The sequence below is a fragment of the Eschrichtius robustus genome, chromosome 17 (assembly GCF_028021215.1).
Source record: "Eschrichtius robustus isolate mEscRob2 chromosome 17, mEscRob2.pri, whole genome shotgun sequence".
NCBI lineage: Eukaryota > Metazoa > Chordata > Mammalia > Artiodactyla > Eschrichtiidae > Eschrichtius > Eschrichtius robustus.
The window spans coordinates 83,923,711-83,936,545 of record NC_090840.1 but is presented as its reverse complement, the minus strand read 5'-3'; the positions used below and the strand labels follow the sequence as shown (position 1 = coordinate 83,936,545).

Genomic DNA, 12,835 nt, shown 5'->3' with positions numbered 1-12,835 from the left:
TTTTGTATTAGTTATTCTATATGTAAGATACTTAAATTAAGTAAACATGATGGTTAAGGAAAAGAAGGGGCAGTATGAGAGACTTCCAGTTTCTGGCTGTTACTGTGCTGGTTTGCTGTACCTACTTTCTGCATTCCTCTGCTTCTGCCTCGCCATTAGGGGTCCTTCATAATGGCGTAAGTTGTGTGAATTCACTACCCCATCTCAGTGTGAGAAGTGGGGCGATGGAGGGGGCTCTTGCAGCAGGTTGCTCCCCTGTTGGCTGGCTCTTCCACTTACTGTCCTGGATCAGTAAAGCCCTGGGTTTCTGGTTCCAAATCTGTAAAGTAGGGACCATGGTGATAACCTACCAACATATTGGGTTGATGTGGGGAGTTAAGAGAGAGAATCATGTCAAGAGCTTAATATAGTGCCCAGCACTGAATAAATGTTGCCCGTAATTATCATTGGGATCATTATCCAGAGGAGAGAGTTTAAGCACCCTCCCATTTTGGGGCCGTTTTATATTCCTTTTGTAAATTGTACTTTTCATCTGTTTTCCATTATGTTTATGTTTTTTTCTTATTGAGATCTTTGTCATACTAACCCATGGTTCGTAATATTTGTTGTATATATTCTCTCCCAATTTGTCTTTTATTTATTTATTTATTTTAAATTTTTATTTATTTTTGGGTGCGTTGGGTCTTTGTTGCTGCGCGCGGGCTTTCTCTAGTTGCGGTGAGCGGGGGCTACTCTCTGTTGCAGTGTGCAGGCTTCTCATTGAGGTGGCTTTTTTTTTTTCTTTTTAACATCTTTATTGGAGTATAATTGCTTTACAATGCTGTGTTAGTTTCTGCTTTATAACAGAGTGAATCAGCTATACATATACATATTTTCCCATATCTCCTCCCTCTTGCATCTCCCTCCCACCCTCCCTATCCCACCCCTCTCGGTGGTCACAAAGCACTGAGCTGATCTCCCTGTGCTATGCGGCTGCTTAAAAATATGGAATGCTTCACGAATTTGCGTGTCATCCTTGCGCAGGGGCCACGCTAATCTTCTCTGTATCTTTCCAATTTTAGTGTATGTGCTGCCGAAGCGAGCACTGCAGTGGCTTCTCTTGTTGCGGAGCACGGGCTCTAGGTGCCTGGGCTTTAGTAGTTGCAGCACGCGGGCTCAGTAGCTGTGGCTCGTGGGCTCTAGAGCGCAGGCTCAGTAGTTGCGGCACACAGGCTTAGTTGCTCCGCGGCATGTGGGATCTTCCCAGACCAGGGATCGAACCTGTGACCCTTGCATTGGCAGGTGGATTCCAGGGAAGTCCCCAGTTTGTCTTTTAACTATGATTATATAGCTTTTCATCATACAGAAGTTTTTCTTTTTTAACGTGGTAAAATCTGTCCATTACTTTCATTCTGATTTTGCGTTTCAAGACCTAATGTTTGTTCTAAAAGTTTTGTGGATTTATTTCTATTTTTACATTTCCAAATGTGTGGATATTTTTTGACTTTTTTTTTAAATAAATAAATAAATTTATTTATTTATTTATTTATTTATTTATTTATTTATTTATTTATGGCTGAGTTGCATCTTTGTTGCTGCGCACAGGCTTTCTCTAGTTGCGGCGAGTGGGGCCTACTCTTAGTTGCGGTGCGCGGGCTTCTCATTGCGGTGGCTTCTCTTGTTGCGGAGCACGGGCTCTAGGCATGCGGGCTTCAGTAGTTGTGGCTCGTGGGCTCTAGAGTGCAGGCTCAGTAGTTGTGGCTCACGGGCTTAGTTGCTGCGCGGCATGTGGGATTTTCCTGGACTAGGGCTCGAACCCGTGTCCCCTGCATTGGCAGGCGGATTCTTAACCACTGCACCACCAGGGAAGCCCTGACTTTCTTTTTAAAATTAACTTCTAGCTTAATTGCATTATGATCAGAGAGTGTGGTCTCTGTGATAAGAGCTTCTTTGGCTTTTGTTGAGACTTTCTCTGTGGACTAGTGTAAGGTCATTTTTCTCCAGTCATTTATTAGAAAGAAACTATAAACATACAAAAAGTTGAAGCATCTCCTGTTTTTGGTCTTTTCTAGTTTCACCATGTCTTAGGCTTGGATATCTTTTTTATAAGCCCAACTTGGAACAAGATGTGTTTTCCTGATTCTGTGGATTCACGTTTTTCATGTGGAAAATATATGCCATTATCTCTTTAATTGTCAACTGGATGTTTTTTCAGCCTTTATATCTCTTAACATCTTTCATATTTTTCATCTCTATTTCTTGTGGCAGTGTGTGTGTGTGATTTCTTTAGATTTGTCTTCTAAATCCTTAATTCCCTTTTAAGTAGTGTCTTCTTGACATACCCTGTCCATTCGGTTTTTCACTTCACCACTTATATTTTTCACTTCCAGAAATTCAGTTTCCTGTGATGTAATACGCTCTCCATTCCTGGTAATCTCTGTTGCTCACGTATGTGATTGTGCCGTTTATTTCTTCAAGCTTTTCATGCCAGCTGTTTTGTGCTCTGTATCTGACAGTGACTCTAGGGTTGCTGGGCTGTCTCTATCTGCTGTTCCTCTGACTTCCTCAAGCTCCCAAGTGGCTTGAATCAACGCCTGGTGGCCCAAGGCTGCTGGGTGGGCCTCCGGAGTGGGCATCTGACGAGAGCCAGGGAGTGAATGGCACAACTCGCCCTCCCTCAGGTCCCAGCTCAGTCCAGGCCCAGCATCGCCGCCTGGCAGGCGGGGCGGCATTGGGTCAGCCCTCTTCACCTCCAGCACTTCGGGTGTATAGGGTGGGGTCCTGCAGACCTACTTGTTTATTACTGTGTTGGTTAAACATTCTTTGTTGTAGCTCAGCCTGTCTTCTGATAGCAGTTCCCTTTTTCTTAAAGTATATTGTTTAGAAATTCTTTTATATGTGTCTTCGGTGGTAAAATTCTGCTCTTGTCATCTTGTAGTTTTCTTTATTTCACCTTGTTCTTGGAAGGTGAAGATTCTTTACTCCTTAGCAATTCTAGTTTAATCGTGATATTTTCTCAGTACTGTTCCCTGGGTTCTGTCTTCCACCGCAGCTGTTGAAAAGGCCCAGCCAGGGCTGTGGACGAGGTGTGGCTGGAAAGTGGTTCTCCAAGCACACCGAGGCCGTCCTGCCCGGCGGCGACCGGCAGCCAGGGCCTCGGGGGGTCAGCATTGCCCTTTCCTACTGGTTGTTGCTAGTAGCCTGGAGCCACTTAGAAGTGTAAATATTTTCTCAGTATGGAAAAGAATTATACATGAATGCAGAATATTACTTGTTTCTTGTTAGTTTATTTTAGGGTTCTGGTTTTTCTTGCCAGTAAGGAGAAAAACTGTGAAATAGTCCATATAGTTGCTTAGTTTCGCCAGAAAATGTATGGACAGTCTCTGTAATTTATAATGTACTGAAGAAAACTCCTTCAGCTTTACCACATTTCAGAATAACTATTTTCAATTATGCAATAAATAATCAGGCCCAACTTCGGAGAGTGGGAAAAGCACTATCTAAAAACGTTTGCATTTTTTCTTTAAACCAACTAAAGGGTTAATTAGTCTCTTTTTTCTATGTCTCTCCAACCCTGGTAGGACCAAGGTGCCTCTGCTGTAGGCAGAGGGGAAGTACTGGCCGCGACCCTCCAGCCGCAGGCCCAGAACGTGGCCTCCTGGGGTCTTACCCTGCAGGGCGCACTCTGGAGTGTACTCGGGTGGCTCTCTTTTATTCACGCCTCTTGTAAATCAGAGACGGGAGTCAGATGAGATATGTATGTTAAGAAAAATGTTTTAAGCTTAAAAACTGCATTGCTGACAATGACAGATGAAACCAAAATAAGCTAAAAATACAGTGTTAAAATTATGGTTCCTAATGTGATATTGTAGAAGGAAGAATCTTATGTACCAATGATTCTTCTTCAACGTACAGAATTATACTGTGAAATTATTTTAAATGAATCACGTAACTTTTCAGTTCTGCTCATTTCCTTATTAAGTGGTTTGCTTTTTTTAAAAATTCATTTTTAATCATCTTTGCATTTAATGTATTTTGCTGTAGTTGTTTGTGTAACTGTGTCTCTTCTCTACTAGAGTAAGCTGTATTGATGTAGGGACCTCCTGATATTTCCAGCACTTAGCAGAGTGTCTGATGTTTATTAGGTATTCCATCGATACTTCCTCAGTGAATAAATTTGTGATATAAAATTAGCTGAGGTTAATTCTAATTGTGCATTATTTTCATTCATTTTTAAAAATTGTCTTTCTTGTCAATAATAATCTAGTGCTTTTTTTAGCTGCCTGTAATAATTTATCAGTGAAGGGGATGCTCACAGATTTGGCGTGAATTGATTGACAGTGGCTTAACTCAGATAGAAGGTACTTTCTCTTTCACATAAAATGAGTGCTAGGCAGTCAGTGCTCCTCATCACCAGGGCACTAGGCCCCTTGAATCTTGCCACCATCATCCATAGCTGCCACCTGGTAGCCTAAGATGGCTGGTTGACCTTACCTGTCACAAGGAGGAAGAGATGGACCTTTTCTCTCTCTCCCAGCCCCCTTTAAGGACACATATGTGTATGTAGTGCTTTCCCTGAGAGGGACATTGGCTGAAACAGTGTCACATGGCCACACCTGGCTCCAGGAGAGGAAGGCAGCATCACCTGGTGTACCTGGCCAAAGGTGACTTCTCATTACTCAGGTTGAAGGAGAGGATCATTAAGAAGCAAACAGCAATTTCCATTGAAGTTAGAGAATTCTAAGTTTTATCAGTTTTTAAGAGGCTTAAGGTATCATATTAGAGGTTAAAGGACCTCAGTGATATTCTTAATGCTACTCAATTCTTGAGAGTTTTGGGGCGAGGATAAGATAGGGATACTGTATGAAAACGTGCGTTATAGTTTTATTTTAAAGTCGTTTTTGGTTGCCTTTTTTGCTGGGGCTTTAAATTTATGAGAGTTACGTCCACAAAGTATTAATTAGTTAAAGCCAACAGACAAGGTCTGAATCTTCTCAGAAGTAGTGCTGAAGGAGAGAGAAGTTTATACTTGACCTGAGAATTCACTTATAAGGAGCTTAATGTATGTAAATAAAGCTATTCAAGCCTCAGGGCTCCAAGGCCTGCTGTGTCATGGGTTTCGGGCGTGAATGCAGGTGTGCGCAGGACAAGGCCCCAGGCTGGGAGTAGCTGGGCGGTCCCCGAGTGCGCTCTAGAAGGATCATTCGGGGAGCTGGTGTGGGGTGGGAACCGCTGGATGGTGCCTCTTCCCCCTGATGCGGGGAGCGGCGCCTGCTGCCTGGACCGTCTGACGGCGAGTGTGGTCAGGGGTGCAGGAGGATGGCACAGTCGTGGGGGGAAGGCAGAGCTCTGAGGTTTAACAAAAGGGAAAGAGCACGGCGGCCTCATCAGCCAGCAGTGGTCTGAACGTTTCATTAGACGGACAGAGGTAAATTAAACGTTAACTAAGAAAATTCTGGTTTAAAATTGATCACAAATACAGTTTTAAGCCCCAGACACCCCAAATCTCAACGAGTAACTTTCCGGGCTCTGAGAGCGTGCTGTCTGATGGTGCCTGTCATGTGCTTGCACAGCTCGGGTCGGTGTCTCACCCAAGGAAGAGACCGCAGGGCAGTGACTCCCCTCTCCCCCTCCCCCCCATACCTAAAGTGGTGCCCAGTGTGGGGAAGCGGGGGAGTACAACAGGCTTGCTTTCTTTGAAGCTTCAAATCAGAGTGAGTTGCATCTTAGAGAAAAGTCGGAGGAAGAGTTACTGGGAGATCCTGCTTCCATGCACGGGCAGCCCCAGCCCAGGCCCCTGTCTGGCCCCCACTCCCTCCTGTGGGATCCGCGGTGGTCTTGCTGAGCGGGCCCCCTGGGAGTCGCAGGCGGTCGTGGTTGTCCCCGTGGGGCTGTGTGGCCGGGCCCACCGCCCTCTCTGAGGAGCCCCGGGGCCCAGGCAGCCGAGGCCGAGATTTCATTGCTGTAAGCCCGCGCCACCATCGCAGCGCCCTAGGCTGTGAAGTGTCCTGTCCGCCCGGCCAGCAGCGGGCGCCCTTAGCCCCCGTGGCTCCTGAGCACCTGAAGTGGAGCCCGTGCATCTGGGAACTAGATTGTTAACTGAACCTTAGCTAATTTAAGTGTGAATCCTTCATGGGGCTCCTCTTGTGGACAGTGCGTTCTCACCTAATATTAATATCTCGTTAATTGCGCGTGTGGGTTAAGAAGGTTCCTTTGAGCTCACGTGGGAAATCTGACAGCCTGATACTGGGGTTTGGGAACTGGGGGGTGGCTGTATCCTAAAAGTTTCATGAAAGCTAGTTTTAGTCAAATGAGTTTACCTGTATTTAGGATCTACCCTTTGGTAACTATTTACATAGTAAAGAATTGCCTCATTATAAAGGCCAGTAGTTTTATTTTGTTTGTGCTACATCAGTAGTGTTTACTGTTTTGTTCACCTTACCTCACGGCTGTGCAGACTTTGGGCTCAAGTGAGTTTTGTGTCACATAAAGCTGAGAGCTAGCCTGCTGCCCATCAGAGAGCTCCTCGAAAGCCAGTGCCCGACACGGGCTGGAGGGAGGTGGCCACGTGTGAGATGGGACAGCCTGTGTGGCCCTGCCGGGCTTCCTGGAGAGTGCTGAATGCAGGTGTCTCAGGAGGCTTTCCCTAAAACTGTGAGCGCAGCGCCTGAGGTGTTTCCCAGTGTCCTCCACCGCCAAGCCTCGTAGATGGGCTTCTTGGTAAAGTTAAATCAGAATGTGTGGAGGGGGGTGGTGGTGGTACGGAATTCTCCCAGCGATGCTGTGTTCTTTAGCCTCATTTTTATTTTCTCACTTGCCATGTGTCCCATTTTAAAGGGTTCTAATGTATGGGCAGGTGTTACAGCCTCATTATTACTCAAAAGTAGTTGGAAAAACTAAACTGCATACTTGCTAAGCATTAGTTGGCCTTAGCTTTTTTTTCCTTAAATGGAGTTGTCCTCACCTTGGAAGTAAAAGTAACACCTGGTAATAGGCTTTATTTTCACAGAGAAAAATTCAACCCCCTTGGTCCATCTTTAATTTTCCATTTGTGACAAAAATGAGTATGATAAATTTTCTACTTTCCATTGAACTCTAAGAAAAATATTGGGTTGGCCAAAAAAGTTCATCTGGGTTCTCTGTAATAGTGTATGGAAAAACCCGAACGAACTTTTTGGCCAACCGATAGCCGCAGAGCGGTGTTGAGTAGTGGCAGCTGATGGTCTCACCGTGGGGAAGAGGCCATCCCTGGCCCTGGTGTTCCCTGCCCCCCCATCCAAAGACTTACGTGGCCAGCTGCCTCCTTGAGATCTCCACCAGGAGGTCTCGTGCACCCTGCTCGACCCCTCGCCAGAAGCAGAAGTCCCAGGAGGCACCCCCGGGCCCCCGGCCTTCCTCTTCCTGGTGCCTCAGCCTTCCCTTGTCACCTTTCATTCAGCGCCGCTGGCTCTGCGTCCAGGGCATCCCTGAGTCTCTGCTGCCCACCCTCCCTCCCACCGCCCTCCTCCGGGCTCCCGGCAGAGCCTCCCTCCCGCCTGCCTTCCGGCCTGTGTCCTCCCCTCCTCCCTACAGCATGTCTGCTCTTGGCAACATCAGGTCACGCCTCCCTCTGCTCCAGACGACGGCTAGTCAGGCCTGTAGACCAGACTCTTGCCAGACAGGAGGGGCGTCCCGGGTGTTTCCAGGGGAAGGGGAACTACCCGTGTAGAGTTCTAGGGACTTAACACATTCTCACTGTCTCCTCAGCACCGCTGTTGGCAGCAGGGATTAGCATCCCTATTTTACACGTGGGTCACAGAGGTTGACAGGCATGAAGGCATAGCCAAATCCTTCCTACGGCAAAGCCAGGATTCCAGTGCAGAGCTCCCTCTATGAAAATAAGTTCTTTTTATTATGGAATAGCTGCCTGCAAAGGAAGATAGGGAAGAAAATGCTCAGGAATAATGCCTCTAAGAGTCTAGGGTGTTGGTTTATCTTTTATGTGCTTATTTTGCTACTTCCCATAGTGATTAGCACCCAAATCCTTAAAATGCAAAGTTCCTGTCTTTTTAGGAGGCAACAAAAAGTGGAAGAACTTGGGTGGACACTTTTCCCTGTTCATATCTGAAAAGATAAGGAAGGGAAGTTATAAACAAAAGTGGTTAGAAAAATAAGTGGAAAGCCAGGAGTTGTATGAATTTGCTGATAAGTAAAAGCAGAAAACTGTGTGTCATGGGAGCTGAGGAAGGATTTTGTACGGGTGTAGTGAACGTGGCCGTCGTCATCATCACAGAGTGAAGAAGAGTGTGAGAACTGAGACCAGCGTTTAGCAGGGAGTTCGCCGGTTTAGGTGCTAACTAGTAGAGTGTGGGATAGGGGATTAAAACGTTGGGATCTAGAGTCAACCATATAAACTCTGACATGCTTTCTATGGTTTCATTGGTAATACCTGCTAATAACTTACAGTTACGTGTGAGGAAGTCATCCCTGCTTTATTTGTTTAATATACTTTATATTCATTTTACTTTTTTATGTAATCCTGAAAAGGTACCTGTATTTCGCTTTTCTCCTTCTTGATCCTTTTATATTTTCCATGTGTCTCCTGATAATCTTTCATGTCTAGAGGCTTTATTTCACCTTACTAGCGCACGATTGCCCTCTAGTGGCCAAAAGCCTGGCTCACTTAGTACCCAAAGTAAGTAGAAGATGAGAGTGAGCCATTCTTTCCATCGGTTTTCTTGGCCAGAATGCTTTGAGGCTCTTGTTACTAATGATTGATTTTGTAGCTTGATCTAAAGAAGATGACTGGGATTTTCAGCATTTCCACACATTCAGCTTTTTGACCTTAGGCCACTCACTTAATTTCTCTTTTTTTGTTTTGTTTCCTGTGTGAAACTGAGATTATAAACATTGATTAATGTTAATCAAAAAGTTTATTTTTAAAAACAGTCAACTTTTAGGATCAATCTAAGGTATTTAAACTTCCCTGCTATATCCCAGATCTTTCCCTAATCAGGCCAGTCTACTTTCTATACAAATACAGCATTACCCAGTTGGAATCGAGGTTTATAAGGCTAACCTTCAAACAATGTTCAGAGAAGCACAGTTTTGTTTACATGTTGTAATTTACAAAGAGGCAATATTTTAGAGGGTTTGCAATAGTAAGGCTTAAAAAAAAAAAAAGACTTTCTACCTAAACCAACTTGTATCGGTGTTTCCTGCACAGATCTAGAAAATTACTTGTCCCACCTGCTTCATGACTGTGCGGGTACACTGGAGCTTTATTATACTTATTTCCTTCTAGAATAACCTGTGGAAGGGTAAATAATTTAAACTGCTTTTATGTTCTTGTGACAATGTCATGTTATTCATTGATTTGGTGGTGTTATTTGTTAATACACTTCTTTTTATATTTCAGAAAAGATGTTGGTTTGAAGCGATTTTTTCCTAGGAGTTTACTGGATTCAGTCAAGGTAATTAGAGTCTGCTTTATCATAATAGGTGACCGTGCTAGGCAAACACCTCCCCCGTGGTATGTGGTTTCCTCCTTTATGTGTAAAAGTCATAATATAAAAAGCTGGCAGTTATTCTAGTCATACTGATGGCAAGTAGATTTTTAAAGGTGTAGCATTCTGCCAGAAAACCATGGTTTCGCTTCTTGATTGCGAGTGCACCCTGCTAAGTACAACACCAAGAAAGTTGCGTTCACAGCGGTCCTCATCACCTAAGTCTTTACGGTCTTGGGTATTTTGACACACGAAAGTAAAGAAGCGGTACGTAAAAGAGCCATAGTGGCAGCTGTAGCGTGTGTGCACGCGTGCGTGCGCACGCGTAGAAGTGTGTTCTGAAGGTCTGTCTTCTCTTGTTTCGACCAAGGGCACTCCTCCCCGTTAGTAACTCTTGCAGAACACCAGTTCCTGTCTCTAGTGCCTGTAGCTCCCACTGCAGGGGAGGGGACACCGGGGACCTGAGGTGCGGTTCCCCAGCCCATCCAGAACATGGTCCAGTGTGGTGTGAGGACGCAGCTTTGGATCAAGATAGAGTCCAGCTCAGATGAACTCTGCCATTTCCTAGCCTCATGGTTTTGGACCTGGTTTCTTATTTCCACAACGAAGAAAATGATATTTTGTAGGGTTGGTGTGGCTATTTAGCAGATGAGTGTGGTGTATATGTGTAAGTTACCGCCACAAGCACCTGTCACAGTGCAGTTTATAAACTGTGGCTCTTACGGCTCTGACTTTTCATCACAGAGGACATGTTCCACACTAGAGCAGCCATGTGGAAGACCGTCCCACTCACTGAGGCCCAAGTGGGATAAGACAGAAGGACACAGGGGTTCAGAGAACTGGCTCGGAAGCCAGCCTGCCTTGCTGAAAGTTCTGACCCGATCACCTTGAATCACTTGGGACGCAGTTTGACCTGGAGGGTGAGGCCCTGGCGTGGGCGCAGAAGCCCACCCTATGCATCAGCCTGCCCTTTGCTGGGTGGACCCAGGGGGAGACTCTCACAAGTGTAAGACACCGTTCTTCAGGGCATTCACCCCATCATTGGACAGAGAAGTGCACCACCCAGGGTAAAAGTAAAAAGCAGGAAAGGATACGAAAATGGCTATATCACATTAGTAGCACCATCGGTGCTCAAACATTAGTCCCGGGGTGGCCTGAGAATTACTGCGAAGTCTCCTTAGAGCCGTGTGTAGATAAGCAGTTATCACAGGAGGTATGACTGCTGGCATTTGGGAGTCCAAGAAGTTATTCTGTATTAAAAAAGGATCCTCAAACTCCAAACAAGCCACCCCAGGTCCAGCTCACAGGTGCCATGGTGTAAGTGTAGCCGAGGTGAGAAGGCCCTGGGGAGGTCCCCCATCGCCGGCTCTTCTAAAGCTCAGCCTCGGCGTCCTCTCCCATACAGACTGCTCACCTCCCCAAGGGGGGGCTGAAGAAACATCCTCTACCTTAGGGTCCTGCTCAGGATCTTAATTTTTAATTTTACTTTCTCAGGTTTTAATTACTAGATATTTACTTGTTTGCATTTTGTCTGCCTGCTTCCATTATATTTTAAGATCCATGAGGACAAAGATAACATCTGCTGTGTTCTCTGCTGTAAACCCTGTGTTTGGCATAATCCCGGGCACACAGTAACATTCAGTAAATCTTATTTAAGTGAAAAAAATGAATGAATAAGTTTAAGGGCCACTTGAAAGATGACTGGACTTAGAGGAGGCACTTTCCAGGTAGAGGGTACCGTGTAGAAGGAGGCACGAGAATAGCGCAGGTGATACTCCTTCACAAGATAGAAGAATCGGAAGGCTGGAGAAGCTCGTTTCCCTGGGCAGCCCGCTCTGCCCCTGCTGTCACTCCAGAAACGTCCCCGTTCCTGCACAGGACTTGTCCCCTCCAGGTGTCTTTCAAGCTGTCCCTCAGGACCCAGCCTGACCGGCCTTCCTCATCCTGACCCTGCTGCCGACCCTAATGCGCTTCTGCTGCTGTCTGGGCTCCAGCTGGCAGTCAGGTCAGCCCTGTGACCAGAGCTCAGACACTGCGGTCACCTGTGTGGACGTCAGTACTCAGATGAGAGCACGTAGGGGCCCTGGGTGTTCATGGCAGGTTTCATGGCAGGGGAGGGACATGGTCACCTTTTGGACTTTAGAACATAAACCTGACAGCAGCATGGAGGACAGATCGAAAGCAAGAACACTCCAATCAAGAAGGGTTGGAGGTGATTAAGGTAATCAAGGTGTGCAGTGTCAGCCCCGGATGCAGTGGTAGCTGAGCCTTGTGTGTGCGCACGGGGAGTGGAGGGGAAGGAATTGACCCTGTGGAGCTTGAGAAAACTTCACGAGCCAAACAGATAGCACTTGTGTTTTCTGAAAGGTTCAGTTGCTGCTGATTTTGATGCAAGCAGGGAGAAGAGAATTGACTTTTAGCTTCTGTTTCTTAGGTACAGATTCGTCTAGTGTTTCATTTCTCACATGCTTTCTAATATAAAGGAAATCAGTATACTTTTGTAAAGCAAATAATGTGTATTTGGCTTCTTAAATAGCTTAATCAGTAGTTCATATCCTTGTGCCAAAATTTTTTCACCTTCTATGTAAATTCTTTCAACTGATTGCCATCAGACTCTTGTGGGTATGACTGACATAAACGTATACCCATAGGTGTGTAACAGCTACAGTACAAATTAGGTTGTGTTCAGACAGTCTCCTCTTCAAAACTATTGCCAGTGAAACTTCAGCTAACAAGAAATTCACATCAGCTTCTTGTTTCTCCCGGACTAGCCCTATAGAATGGCTAGACCAATTAGTATTTGCTTTTCCAAAGGCCATTTTGTTTTATATGCCTTTTTCCCTTCATATCTAGATTTCTAGAAGATCATTTGTAGTTAATGCTCACATTGAAGGGTTGAAAGGTTACCTTATATTTGATGGAACTTAAGCTATGATTGATTGATGGCAAAACAGGATTGGGGTGTATGTGCCCGATTACTAAGAATAGTTTACAAGATATTTAAATTTTCTGACTCTTTGATCTTAGTAGTGCCAGAGGCACATTTTTAAAAACACTGTACCAGTAAAACAAGTCAATCCCAACCTGAGGATAGTCTACAAAATTGACAGCTGGGCGATGGGGAGACATGAGTAAATGCAGTGTGGGGTCCTGGAGCAGTGAGAGGGCGTCAGTGGGCAAACCAAGGGGTCTGAGTAAAGTCTGCAGCTAGCAAGTACTCTTGTACCAATGTTGGTTTCTTAATTTTAACGGATGTGCCAGTGTCGTGTGAGATGTTAACTTCCAGGACAGGGGTAGTGGGGAGGTGGGCGCTGGGCAGGAATTCCGTACTGTCTTTGCAGCTCTTCTGTAAATCTCAAATTATGTTGCAA

At 45.4% G+C, this 12,835-nt stretch overlaps 1 protein-coding gene and 1 non-coding gene across 12 annotated transcripts in view; one reads left to right on the top strand and one right to left on the bottom strand.

Moving 5' to 3' along the window:
• PTK2 (protein tyrosine kinase 2) overlaps positions 1-12,835 on the top strand; it is a 255,666-nt gene that overhangs the window by 127,844 nt on the left and 114,987 nt on the right. For all 11 annotated transcript variants that reach the window (XM_068525379.1, XM_068525378.1, XM_068525376.1 and 8 more), the window contains one exon: positions 9,377-9,431. In XM_068525379.1, the coding sequence (XP_068381480.1) occupies positions 9,377-9,431 (55 nt within the window). The remainder of the gene's footprint in view (positions 1-9,376; positions 9,432-12,835) is intronic.
• Positions 979-1,085, bottom strand: LOC137751644 (U6 spliceosomal RNA). The gene has a single exon (XR_011070894.1). It is a non-coding gene; the product is annotated as a U6 spliceosomal RNA (small nuclear RNA).